The sequence below is a fragment of the Mesocricetus auratus genome, unplaced genomic scaffold (assembly GCF_017639785.1).
Source record: "Mesocricetus auratus isolate SY011 unplaced genomic scaffold, BCM_Maur_2.0 Super-Scaffold_15014, whole genome shotgun sequence".
In the NCBI taxonomy this organism is placed as follows: Eukaryota; Metazoa; Chordata; class Mammalia; order Rodentia; family Cricetidae; genus Mesocricetus; species Mesocricetus auratus.
Window position 1 is genome coordinate 39241947 of NW_024429186.1, and position 20757 is coordinate 39262703.

Genomic DNA, 20757 nt, shown 5'->3' on the forward strand with positions numbered 1-20757 from the left:
TCATAACTGAGAGTAGCCTCCGTGTGTTATTTATTTGGAGCTGGGTAATGGCCCCCACAAGAGTCAAAAGAGTAAAACATCACACAACAATGTCCTTGCCTAAGGTCACATACTCAAATTTTATTTGTTATTTATATCCCCAATAAAATTGCAAAATGTAAACAGATTATGTATGTGTGTGTGTGAATGTATGTATACATATGTATACATGAATGTGTTATATACATACATATGTGTGTGTGTATGTATGTATGTACCCATAAGGATAAGTATTATAGGGATCAGATAAAGGAAAAGTTAATTACATAGGGATTTTGCTTTTGTTTGACCATAAGCAATCTTATTCTTTTTACTTTTGATAAACTGTTTAGCCAAAGATATTGTTTTAAAAATTGCTTGAAATCTTGATAGCATCGTGTCTTTGTCTCCTCATTGCAATTATGAGGTTAAACTCTCCTTTTTCATCCCACACATACACTGTCAGCAAATCACGCTTTACCTTCAAAACACTCACCAAACAGCACCCTTTGTGTGCCACCATTATCACTGTGAGCTGGCAAACCATGATCTCTTGCTCAGACAACAAATTATATGCATGGCAACTTCAATAGCCTCAAACACAGACACGGCATCTATTATGTGTAGTTCATACCAGCACTGTGTTGTTTCTCATTTAGTAGGTCATGATAAAACTTAGTGAGGTGTATGCAATTGTTTCCACTGCAGATGAGGAAACTGAGACTCAAAGAAACTATGCCAGTCTGCTTACTGTCCATGCAGCTAGTAAGGGGAATAGTTAGGAGCCGTCTCCTAAGGTTTGGCTTAAACTCTGCCCTTAATCCTTGAACTCCATGTGCATTCCCAGATGAGTGCAGCATTCTTCAAGGATTTTCCCTGTTTCTACCTCTGTCCATAGTGTAAGTAGTGTGTTTACATGCACGTGTGTGCATGTGCGCATGACTGTGTGTGTGTGTGTGTGTGTGTGTGTGTGTGTGTGTGTGTATTACCCCCTCTTTATTTTTTTCTAGATGGAATCTCTCACTGAACCTGGATCATCCTGTCCTGGCTAGGATGTCTGACTGTCCAGCCCCCAGGATCCACCTGTTGCTGGCTCACACCTCAGTTGTAGTGGAGTTATAGACGCTCAGCATTTATGCTGGTGCTGGGGGGTTGTGACTGCAAGGAAGCCCTTTGCCCACCGAGTCACCTCCCCGGCAGCCATCCCTTATAAGTACTTTCACATGTGAGTCAGATCATGCATTTAGCTGCTCGCAGCCCCTCAGACTATCCCATTCCCTATGGGCCAAGCCCACATGCTGGTGTACAAGGTTTATGCACCATCCAAACCTCCACAACCTCTTCCTTCTGCTCACTAGCTGCTCTTCTTCCAGATTCGTCTCCTTGTTCTTCGACAGCCCAGGCATGCCCTGGCCTCAGATCCTTTGCATCTGCTACTGTTCTTCCTGGGATGCTCCTGTCTTCATTGTGTAGACTCTTGCGGCTTTTGCTCACGCATCATTTTGTAAGGGAGGCCACCCCTGACTAGCCTGTTTAAGAAGTTAGCCCTCTATCACAGCAGAGTCTCTTTGTGGCCCTTTCTGCTATGTAATGCTTATCCTCTCATATACATTAATTCCATGTATTTATGTATTATCTGCCTTTCTCCTTGATCATAAGTTCCAGGAGGACAGGAACTTTTCCTTTTCTTCTGCACTATCTTTTAAGACTTCCAGTTGTGTTTGGTATATATAGCACCTGCTAAAAAAATATCCCTTGGCTTCCCATGGCCTTTGCTATTCCTAGTAACATCTCAGAAAGAACAGTGAGAGTTGCTTTGCATCTGGGAGAACTATGGGCAGTGAGAACTGCAAACTACCAGCTTGTGAAGAAAAGGGAACAAGGATGGGAGAAGAAGAGAGCTGGGGTGAGGAGTGGGGTGCTCTGGGCTGCTGGACATAGCCTGTCTCAACTGGAGCTACTGCAACCTGTCTTATTAATACTTATCTCTGCATTATTAACCATACTAATGGATTATGCTTTTGAAATCGTTTTAAAAGCCCAATTGTTCTGTCAAAGGCTTTTACCTTTTTATTGGTGGCTCCTACCGTGGAGTGCTTGGAATAGACTTGTGTGAACTCCACAGAATGGTCCAAATTGTGGGATGGATGGATTCTGGATTCCAGAAGGCCTCTACAGGGAGGGGCTGGCTACAGGACAGTAGATAAAAAACTCAGATAGCTGTTCCACCAGTAGCACAGACACTGAGATTGACAATTAATAAATGGGACCTCCTGAAACTGAGAAGCTTCTGTAAGGCAAAGGACACAGTCAACAAGACAAAACTGCAGCCCACAGAATGAGAAAAGATCATCACCTCACATCTGACAGAGGGCTGATCTCCAAAATATACAATGAACTCAGGAAGCTAGCCACCAAAACACCCAAAAATCCCATTAAAAAGTGGGGTATAGAGCTAAATAGAGAATTCTCAATAGAGGAATCTAAAATGGTTGAAAGACACTTAAGAAAGTTCTCAACATCCTTAACTATCAGGGAAATGCAACTCAAAACAACTCTGAGATACAAACTTACACCAACCAGCCAGAATGGCTAAAATCAAAAACACCAATGACAGTCTATGCTGGAGAGGATGTGGAGAAAGAGGAACACTCCTCCATTGCTGGTGGGAGTGCAAACTTGTGCAACCACTTTGGAAATCAGTATGGCGGTTTCTCAGGAAAATGGAAATCAGTCTACCTCAAAATCCAGCAATTTCACTCTTGGGCATATACCCAAAGAATGGACATTTATACAACAAGAATGTATGTTTAACTATGTTCATAGCAGCATTATTTGTAATAGCTAGAACCTGGAAGCAACCTAGATGCCCCTCAACTGAAGAGTGGATAGAGAAAATGTGGTACATTTACATAATGGAGTACTACTCAGCGGAAAAAAAACAATGGAATCTTGAAATTCACAGGCAAATGGATAGCACTGGAAGAAACCATCCTGAGTGAGGCAACCCAGTTACAGAAAGACAAGCATGGTATGTACTCGTTCATATATGGATATTAGACATAGAGCAAAGGATTACCAGCCTACAATCCACAACACCAGAGAAACTAGGAAACAAGGAGGACCCTTCGAGAAAAATACATGGTCCCCCGAAGAGGGGGAAAGGGACAAGAACCCCTGAGCAAATTGGGAGGTGGGGGAGGTAGGAAAAAAGAAGGGGAGAAGAGAAGAAGAGGGAAAGAAGAGACAGGGGAGGATTAGAAGAGAGCAAGAAAAGAGATGCCTCTATAGAGGGAGCCAGTATAGGTTTAAAGAGAACTCTGGCACTAGGGAAATGTTCAGAGATCTACAAGGATGACTCCAACTAAGAATCTAGGCAGTAGTGGAGAGGCTGCCTTTGATGCCCTTCCCCTATAATGAGATTGATGACTACCTTAATTGCCATCCTAGAGCCTTCATCCAGTAGCTGATGGAAGCAGAAGCAGGCACCCACAGCTAAGCACTGAGCCATACTCCTCCCTTGTAGAAAGGGAGGAGAATTGAATAAAGGAGCCAAGACCATGTTAGAGAAACACACAGAAACAGTTGACCTGACCTAGTGAGAGCACAGAGACCCCACTTGTAAAGCTGGGGAACCAGCATTGGACCGAACCAAGCCCTCTGAATGTGGGTGCCAGCTAGGAAGCCTGGGCAGTCTATGGGAACTCTAACAGTGGAGCCAGTGTTTATCCCTAGAGCACAAATGGACTTTGGGAGCCCATTCCCTATGAAGGGATGCTATTTCAGCCCAAATACATGGAGGAGGGCCTAGGCCCTCTCCCAAATTATGTGACAGACTTTGATGATCCCCTGTGGAAGGCCTGCCTCACCATCCTTGAGGAGTGGGGGGGTGGGGTGGGTTGGAGGATCAGTGGGGAGCATGGAAGGGGGAGGGAATGGGGGAATATGTAAAATAAAGTGTTTCTAAAAGAAATAAGTATAGGCTTTGTGTCATAATTCGGAGGGAACTGTCTTGGGATACCTGTTGGAAAAGCTTCAAGTGGGTTTAAAAGGGTCAAGCCCGAGCCAGGTGTTGGTGGCACATGCCTTTAATCCCAGCACTCAGGAAGCAAAGGCAGGCAGATCTCTGTGAGTTCAAGGCCAGGCTGGTCTACCGAGCGAGTTCCAGGACAGGCTCCAAAACAATACAGAGAAACCCTGTCTCAAAAAAAAATTCAAAAAAAAAAAAAAAAGGTTCAAGCCCAGAAAGCCTTAGATTGGAGTGAGTGCCTAAAGAAGAAATAAGTGTTAGGGAAAATCCACTCTAAAAGAATAGTCAGAGCAGGTATAGTAAAGAGCTCCTGGAATCCTAGCACTCTGGAGATGGAAGCAGGCAGGAGGATCATGAATTCAAGGCCAACCTAACTACATAGCAAGTTCCTCAGGAAAGTAGGAAGGAATTCAAGCATCAACATTCAGAACCCGGAGAGCTCTCTTTCCCAGGTGGGCCATGATCCCGGAGAGCTCTCTTTCCCAGGTGGGCCATGATGGGAGTTGGTAGCGGCATTCGCTTGCTCCCATGTTCTGCCAGCTGACTGGGACAGTGTCTGAGGAGCGGCAGCTCTGAGAGACCAACCCGGATGGCAGCTTCTCCAACCCCAATGCCTTCCTTTTTAACATTCAAATTTCCCTGATCCTTCTCTGCGCTCCATCACTTGCTACTTATAAGTTTCAGCTGCTACCTACATTCTTGGAGCTTGGGCTTCTCCATCTATAAGACAGAGTGTGTTAATGCCTAGATTATGGGTTTATTGTGTAGACTGAGACTGAACCTGTACAAAGCACGTGGTAGATACTCCATAGGTGAGTGGTGGCAGCAGATGCTGCTGTTGATACCAGCCACTGCAGGAAGACTGAAGGGGGTGTGTGGCAGCAGAAGGACCTTTAGGCAAAAGGCAGGTCGTTTTGAGTTAAGACTTAGTGCCAAGAGGAAGATGACTGGTTGCCCTTTCAATCCTGCCCTGCCCGTGGTCCCCTTTTCATCACCCATATGCTACCCACTGCCCTTCACTGCCCCGTCTCACATCCTTTACACCCCATTTTCCTGTGAAGGCAGCTAAAGATGCAGAGGACATGGCCTCTTTGAGCTCAGCCTAGTCGCCAACCTCAGAAGCATTCAGCCTCACGCAGGAAAACAAGACAGCGGGGCATATAACTGCTTAAGCTTAAGTGTGACTAGTGGTTTTAATTGTCAAGTTGACACAGTCTATAATCACTTGGGAAAGGAGTCTGTCTAGTGAGGGTGACTATTGCTGTCAATTGAGACTCCTTCCTCCTCATTAATGACTAGCTTGTGCCACGTTGACACAAAACTAGCCAGTTCCAAGTCTTAATGAGAGTCAGGTTGGCCTGTGGGCACCGACTTTGGGTCATTATCTTGGTTACATTAACTGAGGTTGAAAGACCTGCCCACCATAGGTGACACCATTCCCTAGGTAGGAGATCCTGAACTGTTAAGAGTTAAGACTCAATACTAGCATGTCCACATTTATTCATTCCTCTGATCCTGATATGATGGTGCTCCTGCCCCTGTGCTTTCGTTACAGTGAAGCAGTGCGTCCTGGAACTGTGAGCTAGAATTAATCCTTTCTCCAACAAGTTCCTCTTGCTCGGGTATTTTATCACAGCCCTCAGTCATATCGCCCCATTAATAAAGAGCAATGGCCAGATGATAAGAAAGTCAGCTCAGGAGGAGAACAGCGCTAGAGAAGCTGATGAAAGGACAAGCTGCGACACACACAGGAGAGGCTGTGTGGGAAAGGATGGGGGAACAGGGCAGGTTCCATCTTAGCTTCCTTCACGACCTAAAAGAGTGGAAAAAAACACACGCTTAGGAGGCACTCTCAGGTTCTGCCTCACACACGTGAAAGTTGTTCACAGCTTGTTTCCACCCGGTACGATAGGAACAACAAACAAGAATATACCGCTATGGAACTGCTGTGCAAGTGGGGTGTTGTAAATAGCCAGTGCAGCTCCAGGAAGACAGCAGGCACTCTGCAGATGTCGCTTTCTTTTTCATGCCCTGAATTCCCACGGCCTCACAGTCATGCCCATCGGAGATCCTCTGCATCTAGCCTAGACTCTGCCTCATCCTTGTGGATAAGAGAGGCTGGTGCCCATGTTGCAGGGAACATCTGTGGTAGACCAGGCCCATGGAAAACAAAGATGAATGAGATATGGGGCATGAAGTAGCCAGAAGTTAAGAGGGAGAGGCAGCTGCAACTACCATTGTCATAGTGGTAACCATCTTAAAGTAGGGAATTTATACTGGTTTCAAAGACGACTTTACTGTTCTCGAGTGGTAACTGATCAGACTGGGATGTGGTATGGGAAGGACATCATCAGTTTTGCCAGACGTCTGAGCAAAATGCTGGCAAAGTACAGAGAAGAATGAAGGATTCTGCTTAGAAGTGTCGGCCACATAAAGGTACCTCACCAGAGTCATAAACAAGGGCAAGATGGAATGCAAAGTCACGTTTACTGAGCCCTCAATGCCACGTTCTGGTATTTTGCAAGTATTAACTCATCTAAATCCTCACAGAAGCCGTGTGAAGAAATAATGCTGCTCATGGTTCAGGATATTCATACATTTAAGGATGAGGTCATGTGGTTTGGAATGGCAGGGCTAGAGTTTGAGTCTAGACTCCCTAATGCCTCTCTGAATCTTGAAGAATGAACACTGAGGACAGCCTCCTCCCACTAATAGACTAATAGACATGATGTCAACCGTCCAGCCATGCCACTTCCTTTTTCTGTGTCATAAGACTCGGTAAGTATAGACCCACAGGACCTGTGGAAGGAGCAGCAAGCACAGCCCCTTATGCTACCTATGAGCTGTTTCGCTAAGACTGGCTTTGCCTTTGAAGTATAGAAAGTGGGCTGGTGGAAGCTAGGAGAACCAGCTGGGCTTCTTTGTCACCTCTGGCCCCCATAGACAGGAATGGAGGGTTCTGGGAGGGCCATGAGTGGCTCCAAAGGCTCTTTCTCCCCTTTTCTCAGGACTGGAAGAGTTCTCTACTTGACATCTTACACAGAGCAGATAAAGTGGGATTGGTCTCATAGAAGCGGGATCGGGAGTTTAGGGCCCCACACAACCAATGTCCTCTTTATCCCCCCAGTCTTAAATCATCCCCAGGAACGCATTTTGACAGCCCTGACCTAGGGAGAGAACTGGCAGAACTCTCCCCTTAGTGCCACTGGTTGTTGAGAGCAGGTAGTACCTACAGCAGGCAAGTGGGCTCAGAGAGTCAGAAGAAATGTGACCAACAAGTACACATTATGGGGTTCCCTCTCTGCCCTAATACACTCTGGCTTGGAGGTGGAGTCAGGGAGAGGGATTGGGAAGAGTAGGCTGACTAGAGGTGTCGGGATGGGAGGTGCAGATGGACGTACGACAAGTATTTTCTCCTGTGACAAATGCAGGACAGACTGAGGTTGAGTTTCAAGAGAAGGAATATGAGAAAAGTCATTCAGCCCATGAACCCTCATGATTCAGGACACCACTGTTAACTCTGCTATCTAGATAGAGGTTTGCGTGGGCAGGGGATACACAGACTTCAGAGCTTTTCCTGTCCTGTGCATCCTCCAAAGAGTGGGGGTCCAGCATGTCTGCTGGTGACGCATCCTGTGCCCCACAGTGCTCAGCCCTCATGGTGAAGCAGCTACACCGAGTCAGTATTGAAGGTTGAAAACGATTCAGCTCAGGAGACAGGAGGCTTGCATTTTGATTTGGGTTCTGTTGCTTGTAACTGTTGAACTTAGGCAAGTTACTCATTTTCTTACTTTCCTCTTCAACACTGGAACAAGAGGCAAAGCACTTAAAACAATACATCATGTATAATGATCACTGGAGAGATGCTACTTCCATCATCAAGGCATTACCATCTTCAGAGGTGGTTAATTAGAGCTTTGGTGTCCCTAAAAAGTCAGACACCTACTGAGGGTCTCCTCCTGGTTCCAAAGTACATATGCTTAAAATATCTGGATTGAAGATTATGGACAATTTAACACTGTACTTAATAACAGCAACTGCTAAAAGCTAATCTCTCAGTCATGTCACTGTCTATACTGTCCATCAGAAAAGGGGAGGAATGGTTCCACCCCTAAGGAATCCCTTAGGCTCTAGCACCATGGGGGAACTTGGAGGTCTTCACTACATTTTCCACACTCATCCTAGAGGCAGCAAGGAGCAAACGTTAAGAGGATCTTCCAAGAGTCAGGCATGCTAGATGCTGGTTCTATGACTCTCCACAGTTAGAACTTAAGTCACATGGTCTGGCTACAAAACACAATGTAGCTATGTGCTTAGGAAAATGGTGCTGCTTAGCTGGGTTTATGCAAGGCTTTGCCACTCTTTCAATATTTTGCTTAATTCAGATACCAATAAAAGTGCTTTCTTGGGGCCAGAGAGATGGCTCAGCAGTTAAGAACACTGGCCGTTCTTCCAGAGGACCACAGTTCAATTCCCAGCACCCACATGGCAGATCCTGGGGACCTGACACCTTCACACCAATGCACATAAAATAAATCTAAATAAATTTTTAAAAAAGAGCTTTGTTTTGAAATAGCAAATAAAAAAAGCAGAGAAAACATCGTGACAAATTTCCATGACATTTCATTCAGCAGTTTTCAGCTGAGGCCAGTACTGTTCCATCTACACTTCCATCCAAGTCTTTCTTCCTCCCATATTGCTTTAAAGCAAATCCAAGACACAGGATGATGAAATTTTTAATTATTTCAGCACAATGTATTTCTAGAATTTTCTATGTGCCAATCACTGTACAAAAATACAGTTAAATATATATTTTTTTGTCTTTAAGCTGCAGCCAAGTGAGTGGCTTACAAAGCAAGGTTTATTGAAGCTAAATCATGGTAAGAAGAAGAAAATATAGCATTTTCTTATTTGGTTGGATGATATATTGATTTCCAGGGTGGATTTAAAAAAAAATCATCATTGGGGCAATGAGATTGCTCAGTGGGGTAAAGGTGCTGAATTTAATCTCTGCTGTCTGCGTGGTAGAGAGAACCAGTTCATGCAGACTGCCTTTTAACTCCACTTGTGTAAGGTGACATGCTCACCCTCTCCACATAAACAAAATGAAATAAAAAAACTGTCCTTAAAACTGCTGGTGATAATAACTGATGGTCTCATTTTTCATGACCTCCCTATCTTACCAGATGCCCGAGCATCTTGACTCTTTTCACAGCTGCTTTGCGAGTCATGCTAGCTCCAGGGCTCTGTGCATCATGGCGCATGGGCATTATCACATTCTCCGCAGAGAAATGTGATAATGGAATGGCTGCTGAGAGAGGTCAAGAGGCCCTTCCTGGCCCAGATCGCTCTAAGGGTGACCACTAGGCAATGACTTCAGGCTTAACTCTTGTCTTTTCTTGGAGGTGGGAATGATAGGTGGTCTCTAAGGGTTAAGAGGCAGAATCTTAATAAAAATGAAATTGAGTGTTGACAGCTCTGCTGGCTCCAAGTTTTCTCTAAATGGAGCTCGGCACAACTTAATGGGTCACTAAACTTGCCCAAGATGCCATGTTATAAATCACCACCATCAGAGCTAGGCAGACAAAGCTAGGATAAATCACTGACGGCATTTTCAGCCCCTTCAGTCTCTTCCCCTTAAAGTCTGGAGTGTGGGCTTGGACATGAGACAAGTGATCACTAGGTAAAACTAAAACCTCATCTGGGAACAGTGTGCCCACGCACACATATCATTCCTGCACCAACTTCAGTTATGGAACAGTTGTACTCTCTGAAGCACAGATAGGGAAATAGTTTCTGCTCGGAGATCTATCTTGTTGAGAATGGAATCACGCACCTAGAGTTCTTTCCTCATAAGAAACAGCTTGAGTGACCCTAATAATTTAGCATCTCTTACAGTGCATAGGCTGAGCTGGTAGTAGACTCTGGAAGATGCATGCAGGCAAGCAGAGATCCAGAGGGGTTGAGCCCAGGCACATGCCTCGTCTCGGGAACATATCAACTCACAATCTGCAGTTTTCCTTCCCACCTATCTCGTTTATTAGGATGGTTAAAGGAAGCAGAAAGGGAAGTATAAAATACTGTTCTGAAATGTTTAAAGGATGGGGTAGGATGTAAGATAATTTGAAAACATAGTTAAAAAGATGTTCACTCATACAGTGGGCTTGGGTGATGAAACTTCAATTGATCAAGTACCTCAAAGAAATGGAGTCTGGTCACAGCAGGCTCCCCCCGCCCTTTCTCCACTGTCTGAAAGCTGCAAGAACAGACCTCAGAGTCAGGCAGTCTTGATGCAAGCCTTGATTCCACTTGGCCACTTAGTAGGCATTCTCAGAGCTCCCTAGTCATGGATAGATGGAGGGTGTGCCACAAAATGCTGTTGGCTGTAAATTTTTAAGATAGTTAAAGCAATTTTATAATGATTCAATATTCTGTAAGATTGAAATGCATTTGAACAGTACATGACTCCCCTGGAAACTTCTTGAATATAGTATTGGCTATTTTGTTCCATAATAACTTTTTATATCTAATATCCATTGTGGGCAGTCTGCTACATTTACCCTTCCTGATCACCCTAATCAAATTAACAATAGGGAAGTACTGAAAATTTTACCATCCCATGAACATGGCCCAAATTCCCTCATTTGTCCCATAATGTCAGATATTAGGATATTTTGTTACATGAAAAGCACTTAATTTCTGTGAGTAAATGTCATCTGAAAAATTAGAGTCAAAGAACTTAAAGAGTACTATGAGGTAAATATGTAAATGACTGTAACATTGTGAATAAATAATAAAACAGATTCCTTTCTTCTTCTATACATGATGGGGACAGTAACTCCTACTGACAGTCAGGGCTGGCTGGCTGAAAATGAGGCAAGTAAGGTAATGCATGCCGAGCATGTCTGGCGCATAGCAGGTGGTCAGGGAAAACCAGCAGTGCTCCAGTGAGTGCAAATGTGCATAGCTTGTGCAGTTACCTTCCTAGGGTAGTTTGCATGTGCACATCTTTGTGGTTGGAATCCTTCTGAAAGCTGCTTAAATTGTGTCCTTCTCCTCAGGGTTATTGAATTCTACAGCTACAGAAACTGTCCAAAACCTGAGTGGTAATTGATTTTGCAGAACTGTTAGCCTTTACAAAGTCCTCTTAGGTCTACTTTCTCAAAACAACTTGCAGTCTGGGTTGTAGCTCTGACTAGAGCTTGACTAGAGTACACGAAGTCCTGGGTTCAGTCCCCAGCCTCTAATAAAAGCAGTGGAGGTCGTGGTGCACACCTGTAATTCCAGCACTAGGAAGATGGAAGGAGGGGGATCAGAAGGGGAGTGATTGGGGCAACAAGGCAAATTCAAGACCAGAGGACACCCAAGATGGTCTCAAAACAAAAACTACAGTAACCCCCCTCGCAAAAATGTTGAGTTCTTACCATCATAAAAAGGAAGAAAGCTAAGACCTAGCCAGAGTGTAAGGCTTGCCAAGGTGCCAGCAGCACAGATTCCAAAGATTCTAAGTCTAGCCTCATTTCACCAGAAGCACTACAATGGAGCTCTTATATGTGGAAGGAATGCAACAGATGTTGTAGACAGTGTAGATTTATGTTTATTCGGCAATTTCCTAGTAGACGGCAGTAAGGCTTTTGTTTATTATAATATTATATGGAGAAGTACTTTTAACTAAAAGTATCATATTGATCAGTAAAGGACATAATATACTACTACACTTTAATTTTTGTTTTTCATGACTCAGTATTTCAAAATTTTGAGTCCCTTTGAATTATGGATTCTAATCTAAATGATACAACAAGTTACAGCAGGGGTTCGTGAGCTTTTTCTGTAAAAAGCTAGATAGTAAATATTTTAGGTTTCGTGGCCCATACAGTCAATCTTTGTCACAACTATTCAACTATATTGTTGTAGTTGGAAAGGAGGTGCAGACATTGCTTTGTGGGGACACCAGACCTTGTTGAGAGACCCACTTCCCCAGCATCCTGGGAGTAGGCAGCTGTAAGACCATGTTTACTAAAAACATATTTACTCAAAACAATACAATGCCCAGGGCAATAAGTTCCTGAAAAGAGCTGGCCCACGGGAACCGCCCTGACCTCGACCTTGTCCAAAGACTAACCGCCTCTTCTGACACACCCAGATCAGTTTTTGGTGTCAGAGCAGAATCAGCCAGGGGTAGAGAGAGAGCAGAAGCTTTTCTGGAGGGAGGCCTTTCTTGGGAAGTTTTCTTGAGCCTTTTTGGGGCCTGCTTAAAGTTTTCTTTACACCGTTGAACGAGTCTCTGTGTTGTCAATCCCCGACACCCTCCGCACATTCTCGGACACAGGCTGCGCAGCAGGTGAGGCATTGCTTAAGTGAATGGCCATTCCAATAAAACTTTACTTATAGAAACAAGAGGTGGGCATAGCATGTCAATTACTGACTTACAAAATTCTGATTATTTGACATATGAGTGTCCTGAAAGAGAAGTCTCAGACTGAACCTGTTGAGACAATGAAGCCAAGCCTGAAACTAGAGCAATCTTGTTTTGAGCCATTTGTTGTTTATGCTTAACAACAGACTCACACTCTCATTCTTGACATTGTAACTTACCAACGCCAGCTATGAGGTACATTTGTGAACAATTTCCAACGTTTGTGGCTATAACTTAAAAAACAGTGAAAAGACTAGCAGGGCCTCAGAAAGAACTTTGTCAGTCTAGTTCAGAAGTTATTAACAGTCTAGTCACATTTTATTCAGTCTTTTTACTATTTTGTATATTTCATGTTTTTTGTTTTGTTTTGAGATAAGATTTCTCTATGTAACTGCTCTGGCTGTCCTAGAATTTGCTTTGTAGACCAGGCTGTCTTTGAAACTCACAGAGATCCACCTGCCTCTCCCTCTGGAATGCTGGGATTAAAGGCGTGTAGTACCACATGTTTGCCTAGGAAGACAAAGATGTGGATACATTATACCCTTGGGACAAGAATTAGCTGATGCTGAACCATTACTACTTCATTTAGACTTGTGGAGTCCAATTTGCAAACCCTGAATAGGACTAACCATTTTATTCCATAAACAAATATGAAGTTCTGAAGAAGTTTTACCCACTCACATTTAGAATCAGAAACCTCCCTCATTCAGGAACAATGGTGAACAATGTAGGCTTTCTTTTAGAGATCTGAGGTTCAAGGATATGCTACACTTGCAGGTGCTCTGAATGGGAAGCACCACCTTGGTCCTGTGTTCTTCCATTTCCTTTACTGGGCCACAAGTTCTCAGTGGCTGTCATCCTCTACAGAATACTAGCTAGGAACACAAAGTCCATCATTCTTTAGGCTGCTGACCACACCCACAGACTAAAGTATTTGTGCTCTGGGTACAGAGTGATGCAGTTCCCGCCTCCACAGATGCTCTCATATCCAGCTGGGTTATGAATCTTCATGCTTTTGTCAATGGCCTATTCTCTACCCACACAGGCAGTTAAGAAACAATAGCTTCTAAAGGACAGTGATGTGGGAAGAGAGGTTACTGAGAACAGTTACTGATGACAAAGTTCCTCATGGCAGGAGGGCAACAGGAGATCTGAACTCTTCCTAAAACATTAAGTGGTCCATGGCCAGAGTCTTCAATAGATTGCTTTTTAAAAGGTGCAGAGTCTGTCTGGATTGTCATAGTTTTACATAAAGTGTTCTCATCAAGTGTAGTGACATTGATTGGTAAAACTCTTGGGAATGTTGATTTAAATGGACAAGAATACAGAGGGCCTAGCTCCACTATGTCTCAGGTCCACAAATTACCTTATGTATAACTCTCCAAGGAGTTATTTAATTGCATTTATATCTTACAGATGCCAGGAGCAAGACTGCAAGTAAATAGATATATGAGTGACATGAGGAATGGACTAGTACAAGGAACCATTCCCATGAGATCATCCTCCATAAAGGTGGCAGCAACACAAAACCAAGGTAGTCTTGAGGACAAAAAGAAGGAAGAACAAGTGACAACTGGAGGTGGTTCTCTGAATAGCACAAGAGGCCAGCAGCCAGACACTTTGATTTGTACAAACAAGAGAACCCAAAGTTGTCAAGCATGCACAGCGCTGGTGGCAGTGGAAGACAAGAGGACTTTTCAACGCTATTTCTTTTCTGCCTTGTAACAGCTCCTCAAAATGTTTCTATAAAGGAAAATGCTGCCAGGAACCAGTAAGCATAAAATTTCCTTTAAAAAATCCCCTAGAGTCCGTATCCAGCATAAATTAAGGTGTCAAAGACAAGTTTGCAAATTCACCAATCTCTAAACCTAACATCTATTCTACAAAAGTCTACTAAGGCTACTATAGTCTCCTGGTAGCACAAAGGACATATCGGACAGTGAACTGTGGCTAAAGGGTCCCCTTTTTGTCCCTTAGCCCTCAACTTCCACCCTGGAACTGTTCTTTATCTTTATTTAATGGGGATCTAGGAAATAGGCTTGACTAAAAGGACAAGGGAAAACTAAAGTTCTCAGAGGGAAGTAACTGGATTTATTTATTTGGATCCCAACAAAACTCTGGTTTTCACAATAGGCCTAAATTTTTTTCAGAACCTAAGTCAACATATTAGGCTTGAGTGAAGGATCAGGAAAGCCTTGATAAAACTGTTAACTGCTTTGCCACTGATATGTAGAATTCAGTAGAGGGGTAGTAATGTGATTTCTATTGTATTTTAGCTAACAGCTGCTGGATGTCCTGGCCTCAGTGGAGAAAGGCTCCTATCTAAATAACAATAGACTTGGGCCAGGGTGAGTCTACACCCACCCTGAAGGATAGTGAGATGTGCTGGGGTGAAGTGCCTGAAGGCCTGAGTACATGCTGCAAAGGAGTGTCTTTAGGATTAAGGGAAGTAATTGCTATCAGTCCTTTATATGTGATCATAGATGTCTTCTGCCATTGCCCCCACCTCTGGATGTTTACTTAATAAACTGGGCACATTCAGTATTGATTGACCCTGCCCTCCTGTTATGATCAGATGTCTCTGTCTTTTCTTTAATGTCATTGGATAGCTAGCTTTTCCTTGTCCACACTACCCCACTCAGGGTTGGGCCCGGGATTGTTTGGCTGGTTCTGATCGCAGCCCTGAAGACGTCAGTCCGAGACAGTAAGTCTTGAAAAATGAGTCACATTACAAGGGAAAGATCCAAATCTCCTACTCTAACCCTAAGAGAGGGTTTCTAAGTACCAGGTCCTTGTAGACAAAGTGCCAGGTGGTGAGGAAACGTCACTCTTTCTAAGGAATCACCATCATACACATGATGGCTTACAATATAGCACCCCTGGAAAAGCTTCTCAGGATATTGTCAGTAGTGTTGCTTAGTCCCTTACTGTCATGCTTTCTTACTTAAGTCTGTCTCTCAGAGTTCTGTTTCTATGCAGTGGAGTGAGCACCTAATGAATGCATTTTCCAATGGATCTATTGTATGGTTTCAATACACAAGAATGAATATTCAAATGCACAGGACAAGACAGAAATTTCAAGAGGCAGGCAGAACCATGGAGGAAGGTAAGAGCACTAGGAGAATGTCCCATTTTTATGGCTTTTGAGTTGATAGAAATCTGCAGTCTTGATGCGCATGGGGGTACACACTTTAATGTTCACAAAAGCAGGTGGATCTCTATGAGTTCCAGGCCAGCCTGGTCTACAAAGCAAGTTCTAGGACAGCCAGAGATGTTATGCAGAGCTCCCTTACCCACCCCCACAAAAAAGAAAGAAAACTGCTGTGTTTCTGGACAGAGAAACAGAGGCCACTACAAAGTCATCAATTATAGCTGCTGGGAAGTGAGAGGGGAATCTGAAAAGAAAGGAGCTAAAGCAAAAGAGGTAGTAACTTAAATTTTGTGCATAATTTCTGCCTAGTTTGCTTGTTTGTACCCTGAAATATATGCAGGACACACTCTGGTAAAGAAAAAAGAACTAAAATAAGATTTGAGTCCCTACCCAAGACAATTTACATGCAGAGTTCAATGAAGTTTAAAATTATGTTCCTGGGGCTGGAAAGATGGCTCATTGGTTAAGAGCACTGGACCCTGGTTCAATTCCTAGGACCCCCATGGCAGCTCCAAACTGTCTGTAATTCCAAGATCTGACATGCATGCAGGCAAAACACCAATGCACATTTAAAACAAAAACAAACAAAAAACCCCAAACTACTACGTTCCTACAAACAGTAGCAGCAGCAGCACTCTTAGGAGGAATGTAACAAAATCTACAGTATGAAACAGTTACAAAGCCAGACATACTGGGACATTATCTGTAATCCTACTACTTGGCAGGCTAAGATAGGGATGGGAGTTTGAGGCCCACCTACACCCAATCTAATACTCTTACTCAGTATATGAAGTGTTCTACCACTGTGCTAAATCCCCTGCTCCCCACCCCCGAAAAGGATTCTCAATGCAATTATTGTAACTATCTTTAGTAAAGAAAAATATGCTTTTGGTGAACAAAGAGGAACTGAAGAAACTGAACTAGAACTCAAGGATAAAATACACAGACTTTGCCTCCATTTGAGAACCACTCTGCTTTCCCTCATACTTTATTCTTTCCCTTTCACCTCTGGAACTGGGTCAGTTTTGGATGAAAAGAAACTGATTTCCCTTTGCTTCCACAGCAGTATAGCTCATACCCGCAGTTCGCAATGTTCTGATGACAAGTCAGATGGGGGCTGGAGAGTGACTCATTCACAGCCTGTCTCTGCTCAGCTGGTGGTCCCATTTCACCTGATTTCTATGTGTGTCTAAACGAAATGAAAAATTTCTGAACACTATAGTTCAAAGTTCTGCTCTTTCAGAAGGGTGGACTTTGAGAGGATTTAGGACATTTAGTGGGAAGATTTCATTTCCTGAGGTTGTAAGGGTCAGAATTCACTAAGCTCTTCCTTCGGCAACCCTGATATTTACTACCAGGCCTACTACTGGCTCCTACATGGACCAAATCTTTCATTTGGGAGGCAAACTGGGTGTGATGAGCACATCGTTAGTCCCAGCATTCCAGAGGCAGAGGCAGGTGGATCCTCATGAGTTTGAGGCCAGCAAGGTCTACAGAGCAAGTTCCAGGCTAGCCAGGGCTACTTAGAGTCCCTGTCTTTTTTGAACACATGCTATACAATGCTCCTGTAGAAGGGGCCCCATACAGATAGGGGTTCTCTTGTGAAAGGAGAGAAGGCATCTCACTCTTCTGTAGTATTCCAATATGGGTTCCTAGAAAGAAACTTAGAACAGGTGATTCTAGGCTTACTTTGGATCTCATTCCAGACCCCTCCCATTTGTTTGCAAGATTCTATATCATGAGATATATACTCCAGAAACACAATCAACTTCCAACTCCTCAGACAGGAAGAGCACATATCTGGGTGAAAGAATGGGATTCAATTCATAAAAAGTCACAATTGCCACAGTAAGGGAGATCGCCACACAAACCTGCTATGGATTATTACTTATACTGGAAGCAAAAGAAAGACTATTTCATTCAATTATAACAAGTGTATAATGTCAAACTAAGCGAGCGAACACCTCCCCCAAAGCATGTTCTTAGCAATTTCATATAATATGCACGACTAAAGCCAGTTACTAGTATTAGAGGGGACCAATGCTTCTCTTAGTTAAAATATGATTATTCTATCAGAAATAGAAAAAGTAGAAAAAAAATCTTCAAAGCTATAAACCCATTTCCCATATTTCTACTACGAAGCTTATAACTACCTCATCTAGTGATACAGAATCCCAGAAACTAAACAAAATTCCTTTTTAAAATTTATTTTTTGTTATCAAAGAGAATGTCCAGAAACATTGAGTAGTAAAGAATTTTCATTCATGGCATTGTTTTATAAAACTTCCTAATGGACAGTGAATATTTCATTTTATTTTATTGGTGTATTCCTTCATTTATTAATGATGAGGTGGATGAACTGAACTGATGAAATTACTTTAAAAAAAATCCAGACAACCATATAAAGGAAAAACATCCGTTCTCATCCTGAATCTGTTGATTGCAGTGAATTCAGTGGCCACTCCACCACCGGCTAAGAACCAACTTCCCCACAGAAGGGAGCTGTTCTCATTTTCTCAGTAAGTCACAAAGGTCTCTCAGATATAGGCACCATGTTTGAAGTCTCACACAAAATGTCTGTGTCACTTAAATTACATAATGTGGCAGTGTTTGTTTCATGGGGACATAATATTTAAAGGGGCAAAGTAGAAAAGAATCCGTTTGTATGTTATGTGTGAGTACGTTACTGTACTGTGCATGGGCTTGAGGGCATAGCAGCCCTTCACAAAGAGGCATTCCACCAGTGCAGCATCTGAGGGTTCCCACTTGCTCTTGGTGCGGAGCATGTCTGTCAATGAACCATATGTTAGTCTGGGTCTTCTGCTTGGCTGAGATGGTCTGAAATAATTCTGTTGTTAATCTCTTAGACTCCATCTCTATTTTTCAGCTTCAGGATATGTAGGGTACTTGACTGTTTCTATCTTCTCTCGGACTTTGTAGGAAGGGTACAGGCCTGTTTTTCCTATTTTTCTGTTGACACCTTTAGAGTAACCATTCCAATGGTTTCCAGCCACACCAATGATATCTCCAGGTTCCATGGGGATTTCCTCTTCAGTTCGAGGTTGGTGAGGATAAACTGCAATCTGGTTGTGGGCATTTTGGCCTCCAAAATAGTAGATGTCATCTAAAGAATGGAAGTTTGCAGAGGCATCAGGATGCAATGTTTGCATGATTTCATAAGCAACCCGACAGACCTTGGGAAAGAAGGAAAAGAGTGCGTTAGTACACAGTGTAAACACCCTTGATCTCTAACCAAAGATGGGCTCTAGGTTGGAGAGGGCTGAGAACAGTCCACTGCCACCAGGTGACAGATAGTTATTCTTCATTCATGCACACACCACACACACATACAGATGCACTTGTGCACACACATGTGTTTTAGAATTAAAACAGCAGGGGCTATACATATATTATACAGTGTAATTTAAGAATATGAACTAATTGGCTTTTAGTAAACATTATAAAGAGCTACATAGTCTTCCAAGCTGGGAACTAGTCACACAAAAATGAGTAAGAACACGTTTTTATCTAGAGAATTTAAGGTTTGGGATTAGCACTTCAAATAATACAAATGTTGCTGCTCTCATCCTTTTACCCACTCTTTTTAAAAAATTGCTAAGAATTAATTTTAATTGTATTGATGTATATGTGCATATATCTCTCTATGTGCATGTGTATGTGTGTGCAACTGCTTGTAGAAGCCAGAAGGCTGTCAGATCCCCTGGAGCTAGAGTTACAGGAATTGTGAGCAGCCAGCCCCACTTAAGCCTGAACTCTGGTCCTCTAGCAGAGCAGGAAGCACTCTAAATGGCTGAGCCATCTCTCCAGCTCCCTCTATTCAATTTTAATACAGTGGTTTCTCAGAACTCTCCTCAATAGAGATTTATATATTTACTGATGACCAGTGAGCAAGTGGGTTTAAATATATCAGCTACTCCTAAAGAGCTCTGAAATGTGCTGTATTCGTAACAACAGGTTTGGGCTGATATCAGCTGGGCTAATAATCTTTACTGAAGATATATCTGCCCAACCAGTGCTTCTTTAAGATGATTTAAAAGATTCTGCTGTTAAAGGATGTTCATGATAGCAGATAAAATCACATGTCCTGAACTTCACTTCCTGGATTTAATATGTTGGGTGATAAGGCTAGGCCACCTTCACAGAAGGGTAGCATTCAGGCAATTAACAGATTCATTAGAAAGTCAAATGGGTTTCCCACCCTTTCCTAAGTTAGGTCATGACAGGAGAGAAGTATCATTTTGCTTAGAACATTTTTCTTTTTTATATTCTGACTGAGATCTAAATGCAGGTCAAATTTCTCTGTATCTCTAGTTTGGTTATCTCAGTTAATAAATTTTCATTGTCCTTATGCCAACATTTTGCATCTACTTAGAAATGAAACCACTATTAATAGCTATTAACTTGCTAATGGCACTTTTGAATGACTCAGCAGATGTCTCTAAACAGAGGCATTCATGGAGTTCAAGAACTGAATAAAGATGTTTTCTTTCTCTTTCTCAGTTATGCTGGCCAGTGAACTTGTACACAGACAAGCACTCTAACCTGAGCAATACCTTATTGTGAGACACTCATCTTCTAACATTTAAAACCAAGTAAAATGACTAGGTTAATCCTCACCTCAACTTCCTGGAGAATCTGAATTTAAGGACCTTGAGCAGTTCTCAAAGGCTAGATGTAATTGGTAACCCACAATAAAGTTAGACAACTTTCTATTTTTTTTTCAGGAATTAAAATACAAAGTGAATAAGTGAAACTGACCTAAATCTTAATACTATGGTTTCAACTACTAACTGAAAGAATCAAGACAATGATTTTTGTTTGTTTTGAGATAAGGGCTCATGTAGCTCAGGATGGCTTCAAATTCTTTAAGTAGCTAAGGATGACCTTGGATTCTTAGTCTTCCTACCTCTGTATTTCTAATGTTGGGATACAAATATGCACCACCAGGCTCAGCTTGTTTTCAATTTACCATTGTTAACAAACTAAGTTTACCTTGGGACTGCCATGATATAGATGGGATCAATGGTAGAAACAAAAACTATAATAAAACTATAATAAAAGCAATTTAGAACTTTTAAACTTCAAATTCAAAAGCCTATACAGAGAAATCAAAATTAAACT

At 42.6% G+C, this 20757-nt stretch overlaps 1 protein-coding gene across 2 annotated transcripts in view; it reads right to left on the reverse strand.

The window, feature by feature from the left end:
• Positions 1–17806: 17806 nt before the first annotated feature.
• Fut8 (fucosyltransferase 8) overlaps positions 17807–20757 on the reverse strand; it is a 215279-nt gene continuing 212328 nt past the window's right edge. For both annotated transcript variants that reach the window (XM_013115426.3, XM_040742877.1), the window contains one exon: positions 17807–18809. In XM_013115426.3, the coding sequence (XP_012970880.1) occupies positions 18492–18809 (318 nt within the window). In that variant the 3' untranslated portion in view covers positions 17807–18491. The remainder of the gene's footprint in view (positions 18810–20757) is intronic.